This window comes from Zonotrichia albicollis, chromosome 12 (assembly GCF_047830755.1).
Source record: "Zonotrichia albicollis isolate bZonAlb1 chromosome 12, bZonAlb1.hap1, whole genome shotgun sequence".
Taxonomy (NCBI): Eukaryota; Metazoa; Chordata; class Aves; order Passeriformes; family Passerellidae; genus Zonotrichia; species Zonotrichia albicollis.
This window is the reverse complement of record NC_133830.1, coordinates 17,675,813-17,698,411: the sequence shown is the minus strand read 5'-3', so window position 1 is coordinate 17,698,411 and position 22,599 is coordinate 17,675,813. Positions and strand designations below refer to the sequence as shown.

The 22,599-nt window shown below is 40.7% G+C and overlaps 1 protein-coding gene across 15 annotated transcripts in view; it reads right to left on the bottom strand.

Moving 5' to 3' along the window:
* ATP2B2 (ATPase plasma membrane Ca2+ transporting 2) overlaps positions 1-22,599 on the bottom strand; it is a 404,406-nt gene that overhangs the window by 97,745 nt on the left and 284,062 nt on the right. For all 15 annotated transcript variants that reach the window (XM_074550120.1, XM_074550115.1, XM_074550116.1 and 12 more), the window contains one exon: positions 325-582. In XM_074550120.1, the coding sequence (XP_074406221.1) occupies positions 325-582 (258 nt within the window). The remainder of the gene's footprint in view (positions 1-324; positions 583-22,599) is intronic.

Below are 22,599 nucleotides of genomic sequence, written 5' to 3'. Positions count from 1 at the left end.
ATCCTCCATGACAGAGAAATACCTTTGTATGAACAAATACAGACAACAGGAAGGACAAATGCAGAAAATTGGAAGAACAAATACAGAAAACTGGAAGGAACTGGAAATCTGACCAGTCCTTGCCAGTGAAAGAAGTTTACACCAATTGAATTGATTTCCTAGTGCAGCTTTACAGCAGGTTTTCATGTTCTCCTTTTGCCCTGACAGCTCAGGTGTCACCTCAGCACGGCCAACACTGATTTTCTGTCCTATAACCCTGCCAGGAAAGTGTGTCCAGAAGGGCCAGCAGAGCAAGCCAAGGCTCCAAAGGCTCCGTGCACTCACCATATTTGACCTGTGCAATGTCCCCAACCACGATCTCCGCCACGGGGATCTGGATGACCTGTCCCCCTCGCACCACGGTGAACTTCTGCTCCTGCTCGATGCGGCTCTGCAGCCCCCGGAACTGCTTCTCCTTGCTCCAGTCGTTGAAGGCAGTGACCAGGACCACGCAGATGACAGACAGGAGGATGGCAGCACCCTCAATCCAGCCGGCTTCGGCCTCCCCCTCATCCTCAGCCCCTCCTGTTGCAGTGCCACACCCTGCGGAGATGGTAAGGAGCGGTTTAGGGAAGGTCGGGTGCACCACAAGAAATGAAATTTGCTGTGATGTGACAAGGTGAGGGGACGGAGCTGCTTTTGCAGGCACTGCCTGCTGATGAAACGTGGCAGAATGGAGGAAAAGGACAAATAAAGACATCTGTGAAAAAGAGAAAGTAAATAAATCAACAGAAATCTTTGTCCTTTTAATTCTTCTTCTGAGCGACCCATCCTTGGTGAACCCGGACTAAACAAATGGAAGGAGAAAGCACCAATTCTGTTTTGTGACAGAGGACTCAGAGCTTCACCTGAGCCACCAAAACCTGCAGGGTAAGAATGAGAATAATACTGGAGAAAAAGAATAATACTGAAGAATATGAATAATACTGAATAAGAATAATACTGAAAAATAATACTGAAGAATATTAATAATATTGACAAATAAGAATAATACTGACGAATAAGAATAATACTGAAGAATATGAATAATACTGACAAATAAGAATAATACTGAATAAGAATAATACTAAAGGTGACAGGAAGGACTAAAACAATGAATGACATTAAATAATGCAAAGCAATGGCAATAAATTCATATTAACACCCTGCCAGATTAAATTAAACAATTTTAACAAAAAATTTTTAAACAATTTTCAACACAATTTCTAAATGTTCTGAACTAAACACACTTAAAGGGAGCACTCCTTAAAAGAATACTGGGGTCAACTGAGGTTCTCAGCATTTCAATTTAATAATGGATGTATTAAGGAACACTGAGTAAAAACAATTCCCTGATATTAATTCATCAGTCTTCCCTACAGAGAAATGCACTGGGATGCTTCTAGAACTGCAAGTCCATTATTGCTGCCAAAAGCAAAACAGCATTAAGAGAACCACTCTGTTCTGAACTGTTAATTCTGAATTACTTTATATACATCTGCTAATTATTTATTTCAATTAAAATTTTTAAAAGGATAATATTCACCAAAGGAAAGTGACATAGCTCTCCTTCTTACTGGGAGAAATACTGGGCGGCCAAGGGCACATTCCAGAGCCACAATCCAGAGAAATTCCAGCTGGTGGGAGAGAGGAGAACCCAGCCTGGCCAGCAGAGCCTCCTCTCCTGGGGGATCTGGGAAGAATTAATTGTTCCCATTTTCCATGAAGAATGGGACCAGGCAGGAATTTGACATCACTTCTCCACCTCACCCAGGTACCAGGGGGTTCAGCAACTTTGCTCCCACCCCTGACTGAAGTTTAATTTGGTTTATTCATCACCTCTCACTAGAGAGAATTAACAGCCAGGTTGATTTCTGTGTTCAAATTACAAACTGGAGCATCATAATCCATTAACCAGCTGAGTAATTACTCTTGCATGTGAACAATAACAAAACTACCAAAAGTCAAAGGAAGAAAGATGAGCCTGAACCGCCACTAAGAGAGGAAGAAAATGAAAATAAAGGGAGTTTTTAGCCAAGTTCTCTGTAGTTTACACTGAGTTTCTAAGGGCAAGGCAAAGGCTGCTCCCAAGGGCAGGGATGTCCTTCCACTGCTGGCCCACCCAAACCTGCAGCACAAGAACCTCACCAAAACCACTTTTACAGAACTCAAGGAAGAAATTTAAAAACTTTTTTAAGTCCAGTACCTTCAGCTGCTCATTACCAGTCTCAAATGTAACTCAGAAACCAACCCTGCAACTTCCTCCTGCAGCACAATGGGAGTTTGGGAAGGAATTATGAATTTTGCTCTGTTTAAACTTAATCGTCTCAATTGGGCAGTGTTGGATTTTTAGATTCATTTTCCAAATCAGCAGATTCACTTTTGTCTTGATTGTTTTAAATTAGTGCAAGTAATTCTGTTTCAGCAGATATAACACCAGAATTCATTCTCCTTTTTTTCATTGGATATGACTTAGAATTAAATATGATGAATATTCTGTTTTTTTAACAGCAAACCTCCTCTTCAATTTCTCACAAAAGAAACATGGCCTGGTCTAGCCACAGTCAAACACTGATTTTATTTCCTTTTCAAATGATTGAAATTTAACCCAGCTTGTACAAAATTTAAAAAAATCTGCTGCAGAGTAATATTTCCAAGACCCTTCAGTAAAAAAAAAACCCAAACCAAAACCAAACAAAACAAAAACCTTTGATTAAGAAAAATTAGATAAAAAATAAATATTTTCCTTGATTTGAGCAGTGAGGTTAATTTTGAGTTTGATCTCCATGTTAACATAAATGGTATCATGGAGCATGCAAATAATACAAAATATTATCATTAACATAAAAGGAATTACCTGTAGATACCTTGTAGTTTAAGCACAACCAAACAAAAGAATTCATTTTTCAGCTGAAAATTTTGTTTTTATTCCAGCTGAAAAAAATTGTTTGTAACAATGGAAGAAAATCTGAAGGAAACAGATTGAACTTAGATCAAGTTCTTGGAAAGTGTCCCTAAATCTGACAAGCTTCCACACTGAATAAAAAATTATGTTTATGACTTAAAATCATGAGACAATCATCCACAACCCAATGAAAACAACAAAATTTTAAATGCATTTAATTTTCTTTTCTGTTCCTTTCAGCTGACAATGATAAATTCGGGTGGAGCAGGGGTGGTTGAGGGGAGGAGGGAATTTTAGGAGTAGAGGAATTAATGGCCAGACCTCATCAAAACCTGAAGTCTTTGAGAGGATGGAGGAAATTCTGAGTTGATTTTTGAGTTGTTAATTGTTGAGATTCAAGGTGGCCTCTCTCAAACCCCAGGGCCCGGGTGAGAAGTCAATCAGACCATCAGAATTTCCCCAAATTTTGCTTTTGCAATTTACACTCCACAGAAAGGAGACAGAAGCGCTACATAAATTAATGCAAAATGTTATTTTTTAGGAATAAATTCCAGCAAAAAACTGCCTGCTTCTTAAAAGAGCAAAATTTGAGCAGATTTTTTTTGAAAAATATGAAAAGCAAGATTTTAAAATACAACCTCTGCCCTTTACAACATGACCCATCTGTCAGGAAACATTTACTTGAATTATGTGTTCTTGCTTCCAAACTGTTTTAGAGGTGTTCCTTTTGATAGGGAAAAAAAAAATAAAGGAAACCTGCATCTCCATTGGTTTGAGTCTGTCTAATATTTTCTCATATACTTACAGAAAAATAATTGAGTTTTTAATATTTTTTTTCCTGCTGTTATGGTTTTCTAAAAATTATAGAAAGACTTACATGTATTTACAGAAAGAAACTTTATGTATTTATAGGGGAAAATGACACAAACATCTTAACTTTATATTTAGATTATCTGTTCCTATAGCAGTGTAAAGTGACCCAGCACTGATCTTACAGATAAGGAGAAAATAAGAAATATTAATAAAATACATCATAATAATATACCTAAGTAGCAAAATTGAATTTAAAGCACCTAATATTTATCATAAATGTTCATATAAGCTTGAAAAATTCATGTTGAGGTGTAAGATTGTTGTTCTGCTTTCACACAGAGCACGTGGCTCTCAGTGCTACCCAAAAATCTGAGCCTGAGCTTTTATTGAAATGCACAGAGTGAAAAGCAGCACAAAAGAGTTGTTAGCATGCAGATGTGATTTGTGGCAGGGTTTCATTCCAAGACAGCAAATTGTGATGTTCTAATCTTAAATTCCCTTTAACAGCCCTATCTGTCAGAAACCACAAATGCAGAGAAGTAAAAAAGTTTGAAACAACGAGTTCTTTTCTCTCACAATTCTGAAAGTGTGCCCTGGCCAAAGTCTGACCCTCACAGCACAGAAAATGTGCAGGGATTGAAACTGAGATGCTGAAAACCTGTAAGTCAAGGCTGTAAAGGGCTGAGACTCCTTTGGCACAAAAAAAAAAAAAAAAAAAAAGCAGATGGAACCCTAAAATGGATCAATTTATCCCAAAAGGAGCACCCAGGTGAGCTGGAGCTCCCCAGGAGAGGGAGAACCTGGCAGCACAGCCCCAAAGGAGGCTCAGAAACACAAAAAGGCACCAAGGGCACTCTTGTGCCCATAAAATATCTGAAAGGACATTTCCAGAACCTTGTGGAAGGAGAACAGGACTTTAAAAAGCTTAAAAGTGGGCCAGAAATAGATCAGCAAAGCTGATGGAAAAGTGTTCTACAGAGGGGAGATGAAAGGAAGGAAAAATCCAAAGGAAAGGAAAGAATAGGGAAGAGAAAGAATGGAAGAGAAAGAATAGAAAAGCATGAATAGGGAACCATCACAGGCAGGGAGCCCAGCTGAGGTGGCAGCAGCTGGATTTCCATCTCTGCAAGGATTGGAGAACTCCAAACTGCCCAGAATTTCCATTCTCAGCCCAGCTGAGGTGGCAGCAGCTGGATTTCAATCTCTGCAAGGATTGGAGGGCTCCAAACTGCCCAGAATTTCCATTCTCAGCCCAGCTGAGGTGGCAGCAGTTGGATTTCCATCTCTGCAGGGATTGGAGAATTCCAAACCTGCCCAGAATTTCCATTCTCAGCCCAGCTGAGGTGGCAGCAGCTGGATTTCCATCTCTGCAGGGATTGGAGAATTCCAAACCTGCCCAGAATTTCCATTCTCAGCCCAGCTGAGGTGGCAGCAGCTGGATTTCCATCTCTGCAGGGACTGGAGAACTGGAGGGTTGAGCAAACACCCAGATACTCACCTGGGCTGCACTTCATCTCAAGAAAATTCAAAACTGGCCTGAGAAACCTCCTGTGCATGAACAGAATTTAATTATATGGAAGGGTTTAGAAAGAAAAAATTGAAAATAAAAAAAAAGGAAGAGAGCCATAGGTTATTAAAGGGAAAGTTAGAAAAAAATTGAATGTGCTTGTGGTGAAAAGGGGAAGAAGGAGAGGAGGAGGCACAAGAACAGGTTAAAGCACTTCAGGAACAGTGAGCAAGAGGCAGCATGAGGTAATATCTGGTGGATGTTATTAATAATTTTAACTTAGTGAAAGCTAGCAAGCAAGAAAGGGAATGAATAGAAGTCCACAAAAAGCCAGACAGCATCACCTGACAGCTTGGCAGGCTCATGTCCTGTTGGATCTGGAGTGCTTTTACACCATTTCAATGCACATTTCTCCTGATATCACCCAAATCAGAGCAGATACAGGAGGAGGCACACGGGCTCAGCGCAGCTAAAAAGAAATATCTGCTTAAAATTTCCAACAGCTATCAGGAGATTCTTTAAGCTGCTTTGAATAACATAATGATTATAATTACAAACTATACAATCCTGAGCTGCAGCACAGTAATTTTTAAATCAGAAAAAGCACATTTTTAAAAATCTGGGAACATCTGTATTCCTAAATCCCAACCTACAGCACATACCTCTCAGCTACTCATTTCAACCTACACACTGCTATTTTTAAGCTGAGAATACCTTGTGGCATTTAAATTCCCTAGGAAAATCTCCTCACACCCCCAGAGGTAATTTTTTTAGTCAGTCAAACTGGTTTTGTCACCAGAAAGACAACAGCTCCCCGATAAAAACTTTTTATCGAATCTCTTTCTCTCTAAAGACATTTTTTCCCTCGCTGCAGCTCCAGCACTGATGTTATTAAAGCAAATTGAGCAGCTCAAAGTTACAGCTCTGTCATCAGCTCTGCTTCCCAACAGCACCACTGATGATTCTAACTTTCCAAATGTACTTAGCTGTGCAAGAAAAGGAGCAATAACCCAAAAATTACGTGATAAAACCCATAAATTCCCCTCCTTAACAAGGCTTTTCGGGCTGTAACAAACACTGCAGCGTTCATTCCTGCAGATTCCTCCTGGTGCCTTGTCTTTTGCTCCACAAGGAGTCCCAGGAGTGACCGGCACCACCATTCCTGCCCCAAATCCTCCTGGGCATGACGATGCATCAGCAGATGTTGAATCACTCCCCACGAGGGCAGAGCAGCACAGGGACAGAAATCTCTGCAATTTCACCCATTTCTGCCTTTCCCTCACTCCCCCCAAGGGTTCAGGCAGCCTGACCAACATTTCCAAGTGAGAGGAATGGTGGATTTGTCTTTCCAAACAAGCTGGTAGATAAAACCAGCACTGTCCGGTTTATCTCGGCTGTTTGAGGGGCCTGGAAAGGCCCGGAGTGGCCTTGGGGCAGCCGCGTATCGAAGGATGAGAAGAGGCTTCAGTTCTTCTTTCGGTCTTTATGTTTATTAATTGTTTATCTAAAAGATTTTCTTTCAGCCGAACAGAGCTCTGCTCAGCAGTCAGCCATGAGCACACTGTGCTGCCCTCCCGGGCAGCCACCTATCTTTATACCCATTGTTACGTGTACAATATTTATCATTTTTCCCCAATACCATTTATTCTTATAACTCAGTGCACTCTCAGTACTAACCAATCCAAAGGTGCCACCGTGGCCAAAGAAGATGGAGGAGAAGAGGCAGAAGAAGAAGGACAGGACACACCCCAATTCCTCCATCTTACTTCTCTAAACCCCCCTGTACATAAATCCTAAACCCTGTGTCTCACCCTCTAATTAACCAATCCCTTCACCATTCACCCCGGTGAAGCCCTCATCCTTGTCGTCTCCTGTGTAGGATCAAAGTCCAGCCACCAGACACTTCTGGAACATTCCAGGACTCCCGAGCCCCCCAAGGTGGTCTCGGTGGCCCGGCACCTCAGGACTGAGATCTTGAGATCCGACACAGCACTGGGAGAGGAAAGAAACAATGGGAAGGATTCCTTGATTGATGAATGGAAAAAGATATTTGCTTTTGCAAATAAACTGTAGGTTTGCTGATAAATGAAATTAGACATTGAAAGATGAAAGAAACAATGAGGAAGAAAAACCCCTAAATTTTGTAAGAATTAACAATGAAAAGGGAGGGTTGTGCATTAGAGGGAAATCTCTGGTATCAGGTGTTTTGGGAAGTCTGTGCCTCTCAAGTACCTCAGAAATGGGGAAACAGAGAAGGGAAATGTGGCTGGGAAATTGGGATAAAAAGGATTGGGTTATACATTAGAGGGGAATCTTTGGGATCAGGTGTTCTGGGAATTCTGAAGCTCTCAAGTACCTCAGAAATGGGGAAAGAAAGGGAAAAGGAAGTTGGGAAATTGGGATAAAAAGGAGGCTGCATCCTCCAAAAATCAGAGAGACCCCAGGGGATGCCCCATGGCCTCTCCCTTTATTCAAACAAAGTCAAAGGATTCCTCTGTCTCCTTTTGGACATAAACCTCTGGTGTTTGTGGGTTAACTTTCCTAACACAAGCAACCCGCAGGATCAGTGTTCTCCAAACCCACAGAAGGGATTTGTGAGGGTGACAAAATTACCCCACAAACATCAGCATTCGGGGGGTTTGTTCACTCACTAAAAGCCACTTTTAGACACGTCTTTGAAGCCAATCTGAGAATTCCTGGCTTTGTGATCCACCAGTTTGTTATGTAAGGGCTCCAGGGGGGCAGGGAGGGGGAAGCAAAGAGCGGCTGTCCCTGTGGGTTTGTTATGTAACTGCCAGCTCCAGAGCTTCCTGCTAAATATTTACACTTTTTTGGCATCTATATGCAAGGAAACAAATCTGGGGGCCCTGTAAGCATAGATGGATATAGATATAGATTATATTGATTACAGATATAGATGTAGATAGAGAGATAGATATAGATGATATAGATGATATAGATATAGATATAGATATAGATATAGATATATGGATATGGATATAGATATAGATATAGATATAGATATAGATATAGATAGATATAGATGACATAGATATAAAGATAGAGAAATAGAAATATATATAGATTATATAGATGATATAGATATGGATATAGATATAGATAAGATATAGATAAATATAGATGAGATAGATATAGATATAAATATAGAATTAGATAGTTACAGATTATATAGATATAAAGATGTAGATATATAGATGTAGATATATACATACACAATAAAGATATAGAAATAGAAATAGATATAGATATATAGATGAAATACATATATATAGATATAGATATAGATATAGATATAGATATAGATATAGATATAGATATAGATATAGATAGATGTAGATGACATAGATATAAAGATAGAGAAATAGAAATATATACAGATTATATAGATAAAGATATAGATGATATAGATATATAGATTATATAGATGATATAGACATGGATATAGATATAGATAAGATATAGATAAATATAGATGAGATAGATATAGATATAAATATAGAATTAGATAGTTATAGATTATATAGATATAAAAATGTAGATATATACATGTAGATATATACATACACAATAAAGATATAGAAATAGAAATAGATATAGATATATAGATGAAATACATATAGATAGATATAGATACAGATACAGATACAGATATAGATACAGATATAGATATAGATTCAGATATAGATATAAATACAAATATAAATATACCTATAAATATAAATAAAAATATATCTATAAAATATAAATATAAGAATATTATATAGTTAGAGTTATAGATATAGATAGGTATAGATACACATATATCTATTTATCTCTCTCTCTGCCTATGTATATATATATGTATTTTCACACGTTCTTCAGCCTGATCACAAATTCATGAGCACAGGAATGTTCATTGAAATATTCCCTTCATTTCAGGAGAAAAATGGGGTGTGTCAAGCAGGATTCCTCTGCCTGGCATCTCCAAGGAAATTCATTTTGGAGAGATCAGGAAAAGGGATGGGTCCTCACTCCACTAAAAGACCAAGCAAATACTTCTACAGTGTTTATATTCAATTTTGTTTCCTTTTTTTGCCAGAAAAAAAAAAAAAAAAAGAGAGAAATGCAAGGGAAAAAAAAAAAAAAAAAGGAATTTTCATCACGAGTCCTGTTCTAAGGGACTGCGAGAGACAAACCTTGATGCTGGGTTGTTGTAGCTTCACTTCTATTGCTCCAAGCTAGGCATGTCAGGTAAATAAAACCTCATATTCTAAAGGTAAAACATGGGCTCCAAATGCAGGAATCAGACCTTGAAAAGTTGCTCTGTGTTTATTAACAAGGATTCAAGTGCAGTTATTCAACCACTTGACTTGCAAGGGCACGTCCTAGCCGAGTCCTATTTGCAGAATTAATATTTCTGGAGGATCTCTTCCTGGGAAATATGTGAGAAGAGTTTTTATGCTGTCCCAAAGTGCAAAATCTCATTGCCTCTTCCCCAGCAGAGAGCTGAGTCGTGCCTGGCACCCTGGCCATGTGTGATGAGCAAGATCCAAGAGTTTTGTCAGGGATCTGCACATCTCTCATGAAGGGAAGGCAGCTGGGGGACCTCAGAATTTGCAGCCCAACAGAGATTTGTACAAAGCAGACGTGGGTCACTTTGCACTAGGAAATAATTCTTTAATCTGCGGGTCCTACATGACAAAATACTGCACATTTTGCACTCCACAAGTCCTCAATATCTTGTTACTGACACCAGCTTGAGACAAAACTTCCGTCAGGAATTGGCTCCCAAAGCTGATCTGGTGTGGGGAACCCCACAGATGGCAATAAATAAAAACCAATCTAAAATAAATGAAAAAATAAATGAAAAATGAAAATAAATAAAACCCAATCTAAAATAAAATGAAAATTTAAAAACTCCACATTGCAATACAAATATCAATTGACTCAAAAAAACCCCAAGCAGTGCTGGATGAGCAGGACCTCCTTTGCTCTCTCATTCCAAAGGTGATGGGTTCAAATGGAGGAAAGACAAAGTCATAAAGAGAGACAGACAGGCTGGATATCCAGCCAGGAAAGCAGGAAATTAAGAATCAAGGATTTTGTAATGGGAGGCTTCAGAAAAGACAATTTCTACTAATAAAATTTCATGCAATCTCAGTGTAGAAGCAGCTCCTTGTAAGCATTTTAGAATATGGCAAAAATCAAGACAGGTGTATTCTAAAATGACCAGTGGAAAATATTTTCATCAAAACCCCTAGAAAAGAGCAATTGCATTCACTTAAATTTCTGCAGCTCTGTACGAACTTGCAGAAAAAGCCTTTTACAAGAATTTTACTTCTGTAAGAACAAACAATTATAAACAGCCTCACAGGCACTGCTAAACAAACAAAAAATACTTTATATTCAAAAAAGACAAAATAATTAAATTAAAAAATAATTCCTCTTTAAAACTCTGCAAGTAATAATTATTTGAGGGATTAATTGAGAGACTGTGAGCCAAAATTACAGGACAATATATTCCACAGTGCAAGGAAGGCTGTGCTGGGATAATTGCTACAGTGACCTTCTCCCAAAAAAAAGGAGCTCTTAGTATGAACTACTACTATTCCATAAAGAAATATACTTAATATTGTTTAACTCTCTCACTAGAAACAGTGAAAAAAAGAATAAATTAAATATAAAAATAAATTTGTCAGTAACAAGTGATTCTGACATTTCTCTTCATTTCAGCACAAATATTAATGTCCACAAGGAAAATTCTGGTGCAAGTTGAAGCTTTCTTTGTATTCATGCAGGATATATAAAAATAGAGCTACAAAATTCTCCACATTTAAGTCACTGTTCCAAGAATGCAGAACAGGTGCACATGGTCTTAACCTCAAATAGTTTTGCTCAGTTTAGAAAAAACCCTTTTTTTCTCAGGGTTTTTCATGGAAAAAAGCTGGACAGCTTCAGCTCAGAATAAAAATACATTGAGAAATCTGGTTCAGCAGCCAGCCTTGATATCCCCAGGAACTCTACCAGGAAAGTGTTTTAAATTCAGACTCCATCAAAAACCAATTTCCAGCAATGAAGAACACACAGCACAAACAAGGGATCCCCTTCAGATTAAGTTGTTTAAATGTCATAACTATGAAAAAAATATCAATGTAAAACACAAACTCTGTTTGAAAGATGTATGGAGTAAATTGAATTAGCAACATGGGGAACTGTGATCCCAGGGCTTTGGATGGAACACTAATAAATGTCAATGGTTAATTCAGAGTAAAAGAAGGAGGGAAATAAATCCTTTTTTTTTTCATGATCACATGTTGCAAGACCACATTTAGAATAAGCTATTGTGCCAATGCAAACAAATCATTAGGAATAAAACCAATTAGAAATTAGAATTTCTGTTAGCTTGATATTAGCAGGGAAGTGGCTGTCCATATGTTGGCATTTACTCACTTGGAAAAGTTTAATTAAGTTTGATTTAGAATTCTAACCTTGCTATTAGAAAAAAAAAATGGAAGAGGGAATGCTGCAGCTCCTGGGATAAAGTTGTCTTTTTGAAAATGAATAGATGAAGGAAAAAATATATATATAAAGTCAGGAAAATCTGCTAAGTTTGGAGCTGCAGCCATGTCAGAGATAAAGGGGCAGCTAGGTTCTAAAAACGGGAAGAATGTTCCCATTTCTCATGGAGCAATCCTTGGCTACTTCTGATACTTTAGGATTTTAGCTTTTTTATTTTTTATTTATTTGAACTGCAATCTTGCAGTTCTTTAGTGTGTAACTCCAAACCCCACACCCAGTGTCAGCTGCAGCTTTCCCATTTTGGGCACACACAGCAATTCCTCTCCAGGCCTGGCAATCAAGGACACCTCACTGCCTCAGGGCCAGAGATGGGAACAAAAGGGACTTGGGGGAGCAAACTGGGGCTCAATGACTTCATTACCTGCAGCTGGAATTGGCAGATTTACCCCCAATGTGCAAATGGACCAAACTTATAAAAATATAAAAACCTGTGAGCCATGGTCCATTTTGGGTGTAGGCCGTGAGGGGCTTTGTCTGCCCAAAATGTACCTGAAGGTCCTTCAATAAACAGAACTGCTTTTTATTCCTTCAATTCTGTCTGGCCTCTCTTTTTAGGTAGCCCAAAAAGGCATCACTTCCAGCACTTGTGAAATGCAGCTGCAGGCAGAGGAGGCTCTGAGCACTTCCTCAGCTCGCACTCCGATCACTGAGAGCCCCAGGAAACACAGAAACCCGGGCAAATAAAGAAATGTTTCCCAAAAAGCAGCTCTCATCGGGGCACTCAGCTTTAAATAGAGCCCTGCAGAACGTTTCACACTGACAGAGAGCAACAAATAGCTGAGAAATGCAGGAGCAGAAATGAGAACTGTTTGTCCTGTGCCCATGCACAGAGCCTCTTCCCTTTCTGTCTGAAGCACGGGGATGAAAAGAGCAAACCACTGCAAAAAAGGGTTTTGGGGTGGCATCTGCCTCAGTGGTGGGCGCTTGTGCTGTTCCATCCCTCTCTGTGTTCTGATAGAAATGAAATGTGCTTGCTTCCAAAAATATTCTCCTTTTTTGGGGGTTTTCGATGCTTTAAAACAAGGTGTTCTGTGGGATCTCAGGATCTGAGTCCTGAGATGCCAAGCCACCGAGGCCACCCTTGGGGGGCTCGGGAGTCCTGGAATGTTGCCAGAAGTGTCTGGTGGCTGGACTTTGATCCTACACAGGAGACGACACCTGTATGAGGACAGGAGGGTTTCACCGGGGTGAATGGTGAAGGGATTGGTTAATTAGAGAGTGAAACACACGGTTTAGGATTTCTGTACAGGGGGGTTTAGAGAAGTAAGATGGAGGAATTGGGGCGTGTCCTGTCCTTCTTCTTCTTCTTCTCCTCCATCTTCTGTGGTGATGGTGGCACTTTGGGATTGGTCATTACTAAAAGTGCACCCGACAATAAGAATAAATGGTATTGGGGAAAAATGATAAATATTGTACACGTAACCATGGGTATAAAGATAGGTGACCGCCCGGAGGGCAGGACAGTGTGCTCATGGCTGGCTGCTGAGCAGAGCTCTGTCGGGCTGAAAGAAAATCTTTTAGATAAACAATTAATAAACACAAAAACCGAAAGAAGAACTGAAGCCTCTTCTCGCCCTTCGATACGCGGCTGCCCCAAGGCCACCCCGGGCCTTTCCAGGCCCTCCAAACAGCCGAAAACCCGACAGCGTTCTAACAGGGAGGATTTAACAGAAATAATACCAAAAATCTACCTGCAAAAACAAAATTGAAAAAAGGTTGGCTTTGCCTGGAAATCTTGACATGTTTTGAAGCGATACGCAGAATAAATAAACTTATCTGGGCTTTTTGTATCTCTTGGTCTTCTCTGGTATTGCTCTTTATGCAAGAAACTTCAAAAATTTGCATTTTCCTATGCCCTTGGTACTATGGCAGAGGTTTCTTAAGAAAAAAGGTTAACATTCAACACATAGTTCTACAGGCTAAACTTTAACTGCTTAATTCATATTGCTAACTTAAGTGAACTCCAAAATTCTCTATTTCAATTTCACTGGAGCTTCTAAAACCCCAAGAGGAGCAGGGGATGGAGTGGGGATGCCTGATCACACTCACACAAACATTTCTGTAGATGATTGCAGCTGCTTTGGTTGTGTTCTGTGCTAGCAAAAGCCTTTTCCATTCACACACCCAGACGATTTAGAGAGAAATTGCCAGCTTTTTCCACCCTGCAGAGAGAGGTTACTGAGGAAAGGTGACTGATTTTACAGGTCCCCAAAGAGTAATTCAGAGTTTTCAGAGGTTCAGGGCTGGAAAGGCACTGATAAAGGGAATTTGCAATTGAGGAGTTTAAACAAAAAACCCCCTGCAATCCCAGAAAATTCCAGATTGCCCTTGGAGGCAGCCCTGGAGCACCTGGGCCTCTCCTGATGCTGTCCCTGCCTCGCTCAGGACAAGGAGAAAACCTGGCCAAAGGAGATGGGGACGATTTGTAGAGCTGAGCCACAAAACCCCCTCATAACCTGCAGTGTTTATTCAGACGTCATCAAAAACCATTTCTCATCTCCATTCCTTCGTGCTGGAAAGCTTTAGGAGGTGAGGAATGAGCTCAGTAAAAGATTAAAATTCTGTCAGAATGTCTGACAGCAGCAGGCATCAAAAAATCTCCCAATATTAGCATGGCCCTATAAAAGCAGTTTTACAGTGCAGGAAACAAGTCCTGAACTGTGGGTCTCAGTTTATTTTCACCCCAAAGGATGGGATGAAATCCCCCTTGAATTCACATCAAAACCACCTTCAGCGAACCCCACTGGGACAGACAGGAGATGGGATTTCTGAGACAAATTCTAAATTGAAATGTTCACCTGGATCTATCCAAAGCTGCAGGAAATTAGGATTCTATATTTTCTGCATATTAATTATCCACACTGAACTGAAACAAGAGAAGAGAAAAGGCAGAGCTTCTGCAAAAATTAAATCAAAATTACTTGTTTAAATGCTACTTTTCTAATAGGAGAGAGAGGCGTGTGTATTTATATATATCCATGAAAATATGCATATATGCAAAGTGTCTTCCTGTTCAAAAAGGTATTTCTGGTTTGTTTCTGTGCTTAAACTTTTTTTTCCAGGTAATAATTTTTCATTCTAATTCAAGCCCACTAACAGGGAGGAACTGTTAGCACAGGCAGACTTTGGGATGTAGCACAGTTTGTCTCAACTCCAACTGTAAAATAATCCTAGAAGCAGATCCAGAAATACTTCATCTTTTAAAAGTCACATCATAAAGATTCTGCAAATTTGAATACTAATTGGTATCTTAAAGCTGCCAAATTAAAAATTATTTTTAAATCATGATGAGATAAGAAAACATTCCATATTCCTGTATTTTATATTGTTAATTTTATTCCATAAGCTATTAACTTTTGGCCATAAAGATGTTTTCAGAGCTTTTGGGTTCCCATTGATTTGAAGGAATTTTTATTTAATTTTTTTAAAAAACAAGTAAATATTTTTAAGGTAATATTTTAGCTCCCTTTGTCAGCTTCAGTTCAATATTTCCATTTTCTGTGCTACTGCCATGCTGCTCAAATTTCAGACCCCCAAAGAAAAAGATGGGGAAGTCTTCACAAACAGCTACTCCCTGGTATTTATAATCAGTCTGCCTTCAAGCACACAAAATACAGCTGGAAATGAAACACCACAAATTGGTCTTTACATCCTCGTAAAACACAAAACTCAGCGTTGAGTTTAAATTCTTACAAGATTTAACCAGGTAATTCTTACCCTGGTTACACACCAGGAATTGATGTCTGTGTGCAGGGACACTCAGATTATCCAGGGAATTCAGAGAATTTCCATCACTGGAATCTTTTAGAGATAATGCTGATAAATGTCTGTCAGGGAGGGTTGAAATATTGAAGTATTAAGTGTTTGTCAGGGAGGGCTGAAGCTTTTGAGTGTGGGATGGACTGAATCCCCTCCAGCATCCCCTCAGGTGGGTTTGCTCATCGTCTCCTGCCTCCCTGGCCTTAGGCTGGTGTGGCCAGGCTGGGATGGGCCAGGCCAGGCTGGGATTAGCCAGGCCAGGCTGGAGAGCTCTCTGATTTACCCACCCAGCATTTCTCCTGGCATCGTTCTCAATTTAGGGAACCTTGGGGAGCTCTGGGCAAGCCCAGCCTGTCTGCCCTGCTTTCCTGACCTTCCCGGGCTCAGGATCATTGCCAGGTGAGCCCTGCACCCTCAAACAGCCTCCAGGGGCTGGGGGCTCCCCAAACCCACAAAACCAGCCAGAACCTCACATTTACCCCTCTCCCAGCACCACCCAGCTGGGAGGAACCAGGGCAGCTGCTGTGGCCCTGGGGCTCTCTCCAAGAGCATCATCCCAAAGCCCAGGAAAGGCTCAGTCTGAGTCCGGCCTGGCCCCTCTCCATGAGGAGACTCCCCGTGACCCCACAGCACAAAGAACTCTCACCCATTCACCCATGGAGGAGCCCCCAAGCTAAATCTGCCCCTTCTTTTGAGAATAACACCAAAGCAAAGATGTTTCAGAAATTCAGCAGTGTCTCCAGGGAATGGCCACCCAAAGGGGCACAATCTCCTCCCCATGAGCTCAGCCTTGTACTGGTGACATTGAGGGTTGGGACACAGAGCACACACACCCCCCAGCCTGGCCTGCTCTCTGCTCGTGCCTACTTAGACCTGGCATTGAACTAATACTTAGAACAAGAATTAAAAAAGCAAATTCTTACAAGCACTAAATTTCCTCAGCCAAACAGACTGTGGTAACGTCTCTAGAAGCCATATGCTGCTTCACCTCATCCCTGCTTTGGGAGGAAGGAGGTTAAATGGGGGTTTTGGCAGAACAAGCTGTTTTTAAGAGGGCAAATACTTCTGTTTCTCCTGTTTTCCAGGCTGCCAACTGCTTCGTCCCCTTCCTGCTCACAGACTGGTGTAAAAAATCCTAGGGGAATCTTACAGTTTAATTTTTATGGTGAATGAGAAAAGAATTTTGAGTGTGTGCAGCAACACTCCTTAAAAGCTGGTTTGCTCACTCTGACAATCAACTCTGCTTTTGAGATTAATCTATGTTATATGAAAAAAATGCTATTTTCTAATAGCTCAGCTTTTCTTGAGAATGCTCCTCCCCGGACAGCACAATAAACCTGGATCAGTGTGATCTGTTTAGTAGCAAAGATGATGAAGGATTCCTTTTAGGACACATCAGCTTCTAAGGCTCTGTGGCCCTTATATCCCCTGATATCCATGATTTCCCATTGATTGCTCAGTGCCTGGAGAACATTATGTAACACTCTGTGCAGACTTACAGAATGAGACAAACACAGCAGAAGCTGGAAGATGTTCACCACTCGTTGTTTTCAGCATCTGCAGCAAAGTTTTGGGAATATTTTCAGTTTTTGTAGGAGCTTTGTACTGATCCAGGCTGTGAAATGGGGTGTAATTTAGGCTTCAAAGCACTGCAAAGTGTTAAAACAAATTAATTTTGTCTCATTTTCTTCATATTTTCTCCAATACTTTTTGTTTAATGGCGAGGACTTGAAGAGAGGACAGATTTACAGTGTCCCAAAAAATGTTACTGGGAGACATTGGTTAAAGTGCACACACACAAACGGTGGAGTCAGTCTCTCATCTTGATCTTGGGTTTATAACTGGGAGAGCTGGCAAAAGACTTACAGTTGTTTATTTCTGTGTGCTATTATGATTTTAGGAGGGTTGCAAAACACCTTTAACATTGGCCTCACAAAATAGATTTTTGTGCTGCCTACGTTTGTGCATTTTTAATGCAATCTACATTATCACATGTAAAATGCTCTTTAAAAAAAAATTAAGATGTAAAGCTGCCACAAAAGACTAGAGAATTAACTTTGGTTCAGCTGACTCATATCTGACATTTCTTAGTTTTTCACTCATTAATCAAATTGATTAACTGCATATTAATGAACCTCAGGGTGGCAGATTTTTAAAGACAGGGAGATGCACGCAATGTTTTCCTGTGGAAAATGTCCTGCAATCTTGGATGGGCCCTGCAAGACCCTCAGGATGAAAAGGTCTGGCAAAGGATTTAAAAACTGAATGTGCTTCATTTTGCCTTCAATAGCCCTCCTGAACTGATATGCTAAGGGAAATGGAGGCTGGGCTGAAAAGGTGAAGACAAGGTAAAAAACACTGATAAATGCTGCATTAAAACATTGAATTTCAATCCAATTGTGCCTCACTAGGAAGCAAATGAACTGAATTCCTCAGAGGATGGCACCAGACCTTCATGTGGCTATTTATCTCAGGTTACTTTTAATTCAGTTTAATTAAATTTGCTTCAAGTTCCTCAGCAATCAGTGCTTCCCCTTTCTCAAACCAACTGTTTATTCCCCTGGGCCATTTAATCCAGGGGGCACAGGAGAATTCCTTATTCCAACCAACTCCAATGAGCCGCGCTCATTTCCATGCCCAAAACAACACAAACGCTTGGCAGTGACAACGCCAAACCCAACAGCCCCGGGGTGGCCGCCCTTGGCAGGAGCTGAAGGCTCTCCCCAGAGGCTTTCACAGCTCCCAGGGCCATTTCCCAGAGCAGATGAGGTGGCAGAGCCCCTGCAGGGCCGGTGCATCCAAGGGTGGCCTCCTGCCCGCCCACACCTGCGCGCGGCTGCGAGCCAAGCGCGGCTCCATTTCCAGCCCTCCCCACCAGGCATCTGCTGTGTTTATACAATCTAAGAACAAGATGATTTCATCACAGAGATGGAAAGGTTTCTAGAATCCCCAGAAAAAAAAAAAAAAAAATATAAATATCCACTAGACCCATTTCCTGAGACACGGCGCTTCTTGGAAAGGGAGTAGAAGGAGTTTTGTGATCTGGGGCAGTGAGTGTGAGAAAGAAAAATGTTGCTGGGAGAGTGGGAAGAAAATTGTTGAGAGTTGGATAAGGAAGGAGTGAGAAATTCCAAATATCACCTACCTGAAATTACTCAAATGAGTGCAGTTCTGCCACAACTATTGGCAAAGGAAGTGAAGGGATGAAAATCACAGTTTAAAAACTGGGGCAAAAAGAGAATTTTATCCAATCTCTGGTCAAGCAGTCCTGACACACATGGCAACACAGAAAGGGGATTCTCCCATCTGTTTCACCTCCCCTAAAACCCTGAAATTCTCTTTAGCAGCCTAAAGCAGGAGACCACAAAGTGACCCAAAGAAAGGTGAGAGCTGGAACCACAAAATGACACAGCACAATAACAACACTTTGAAGTGTTTTGAGGGAGCAATGGCTCAATTTCATCTTATCCCAATGGGTTGTAATTTGTTTTAGGAATACCCAGAATGAGTTCTGGGGGACTGGGACAGACATCCCATCTTTAGAATGTACCTGAGCCTTGCATACACGCTATTGCAGCTGTTCTGTTCCAGAACTCCAAGGCAGGGAATTTGCATGGAGGAGAATTAGACTGTCCAAATTTATGAGAATTTTTTTAATGTACATCAGCACAAACTGCACGGAAATTCAAACTAGCTGGTGTTACATTCGACATTTTCACTCCTAACTAAGAAAAAGAAGCTTGCTGCCAACTGCTCTTTATTTTTCATATCTAGATATTCTCTTTTATAGGTATTCTTTCTAATATCAATAAAACTTTTCACTTTTTTTCACTTTCTCCCAGAGATACCCAAATAACAGCTGATCAAATCTTCCTCACTGTGACTTATTTCCAGAGTTGCTAAAGAGATGAAATGCCAAAAGACACATCTTGGGCTGTGCTCCACAGGCAGGAACCTGGGAGATGAGAACAGCAAAGACCTGGACAAGGGGATGGGGAAGTTCTTTGTTTGGCTTTGGGTTTTTTCTCCCCCTCTGACTGATTTTAGGAGGGTTTTTTAATCTGAACACCCCTTGGCTTCTGCAGGGAGAGCCTTTCCTGCTGCCTGGTGCCTCAGGCACTGCTGCCAGGTTGGCTCCTGCCCCTCCCTGGCTGTTTGTGTCCTGCTGTCCATCCCATCCGAGCAGGGATTTGACATTCCCACAACTGCTGTGCCACGAGTCTGAGCAAGTGCTGCCTCCACAGGGAGGCTCAGCACAGGATCAGGGTAAGGCAGCATCCTCACCTTCCCTCCAGATTTTGGAAGTCCTTTCTGGTTCAAATCTCCAGTTTGAGTCCCCACTGAGCAACGTGGCACATTAGAAACACGATAAGAAAACCCCTGAGTGGTGAACCCCATGAAATAAAGTCTCTTTTGTTTATAAAATATGAAATCAAATCTCTTTTAGGTCATGGAAGGCCAGCAGGAACCCCAGCTCCAGCCCTGGGCAGCAGCAGCAGCAGCATCAAACCACCAACATCTCAAAGCAAGTGGCTTGGGAGGCCCAAATTTCAGGGGACCATGTCCTGTTCCTGTGTTTTTCCAACTTGTTGTATGAGTAAGGGGAAGGGTAACCCAGCCAAAGCCCTGCTGAGCAGCACTGAGCAATGTAACTGATCATTGCACTTTGTTTTCAATCCAGACCTTTGCCTTGGGAATTTTAACAGAAGCTGCCTGAACCAAAAAGACTTTTCCTTTTTTATTCCACCTTTAAGCTGCTAAAAGCTGTACACTGGAAAATAGATATCCTGCCTGGGGCTTCCTGCTAAACACTGGGATGTTAAAACATCTTACCTCAGGCTGCTTTCTCCCCCCTTTTGCAACCCACAGAAGGAAAGAGAGCTCAAGGAAGAAGAGTTAAAAGGTTTGTTACACTCCTGTAAACAGCAGATGATTGGCAGGGCTTGACATCAGCAGTTTTTGCAATAAGATCCACATGTGGTGTAGGGGCTGGAGGTGGAAACAAGGACTCAGAAATTGCTGCTGAAGGTGTTTGCAGAAGGATCTGGGAATGTTTGGACCAAAGCTGCAGAATCCTGCTGGGGGATTGGGAAAAGCAGCCCCAGAAAGGGACAGAGCTGCAAATGCCACCAGGGCATTTCTGCCAGGAGGGGCTGCTCCAGCAGAGCTCTGAGGGTTAACAGTGGGGAAATACCAAAGCAAACCAGCCAAAAACAAAAAAAAAACACCCTAAAAATCCACAAACAAACAAAAGAACAAAAACCCACCAAAAATAACAAACAACCAGGTAGAGGAGGAGATTCTTGCATTTCTACAGGCACAACAAGACAGAGATTTGGGAATGGCCAAGAGAAGCCATTTCCCATTCCCTTGCTGGGTTTCTGAGTCCAAGCACTCTTTCCTAAAGGATGTTCTGTTTCCTCAAGCAATGTGATGGTTTCAGTCCATTGCTTGCTCTCTTTCTACTCATACACTGTCTTTAAAAACAGGGAAGAGCATTTCTTTACAAACTGCATAAAAATCATTTCACCATATACTGATATACAAACATTTCAGTTTTAGTCATGGACTACCTCTAATCTATATTACAAAAAAAATAATAATGTGAATTAATGATTTCACACTTTCATCAAATCCTCTGAGCTATCACAGACCCCCTGCTCTGCATGGCCAGGGAACACTGAAATCCACAAACCACAGAAGGGATTTTCCTGAGGAACAAAATATTCTTACCCTGCCCCTGTGTGATCCTCACTGCACTGGAGGCTACACCTGCACTGGGAATTCTCTCTCAAGATGCATTTGCTGAAATCCAGCCTCAGTTTTGCACTTTTTTGAAAGGGCAGCAAACGGATTTCGTGTGGCTCAGTAATGAGAGCAGTAATTGCCACGGGGCTGGCAATGATTTATGCACAAGTTCTCAACTGCTTCTCATGGCCTGTCAGATGGTGAAAGGGAATGCAAAGCACATCATCAAAACCACTCCTGAGAGCAACATTCCTGAAACCTGCACTCCTGCTAAGGAATATGAAAAGAAGGAACTGGGGTGGCTTCTGGAGAAGCAATAAAACTGCATTTTATCCAGAGATTCCTCTAGATCAGATTCCCTGATTGCACCAGAAATGGAAATTATGTTCTCCAAGACTCACCAGATCTGAAATGAAGATGTGAACACTCACATCCTTACACAGGGCTCCTGAGCACTCTAATATTTGTTGGAAGTGTGGATTTTATCCTGCTTTTCTCCTTCTAAAGCCTCAGGAGAAATATATTTTGCACTTCAACTGCAGACAGCAGTTAAATGCTAATTCTGTTACAGCATCAAAAGCTACAAGTGGGTTTCAAGAGTCAAGAAAAGAGTTATACTATTTTTTAAATTAGATGAGTTCAACTTATTATACTAACCAGTAATGCCATTAGTAGATATAAATTCTGGATGTGGGAGAGGCAGATATAGATATATTAAATAAAGGTGTATAAATGCTCAATTTACAAGTGGTGTTTCCCTGACATTGTGTGCTAAAGTTTCTTGTTTCTATATTACAAGACTGTCACTTCTGGGGGTGACAACTTTTCAAGTTACTCCAAGCAAGAAGTTGATGAGCTCAGAATATTGGCAGTGGTGGTTGAATAAATTAGTGTGGAAAGAAAACTCCTCTTAGCTCGTCTTCAAAATGAAAATGCATTTCATTTGGAAAAACAAAAGAAAAAAATTAGAGTTTTAAAGAGGAGGCAAGATCAAGAATAGAGAACAACTTGTGCCAGCTCTCCTTTCTAACACCTGGCTGTACTTTCAGAAGTAAATATAGTATTTTCAATGGGCAAAAACCAATAAGTTTTTGGTTTTAAAAGTTGCCAACAAGTGCATATTTCAATGAAATTTTCATTCTGGGGAGAATGAGAAAAGGAAAATACTGAAGCCAAACCCATTAAAATCAATTTCAAGCGGGATTACTCCCCACTTCACCAAGGCAAAATCAAGCTTAAAATGTCCATTTTCCAGAGTTTGGGACTCTTC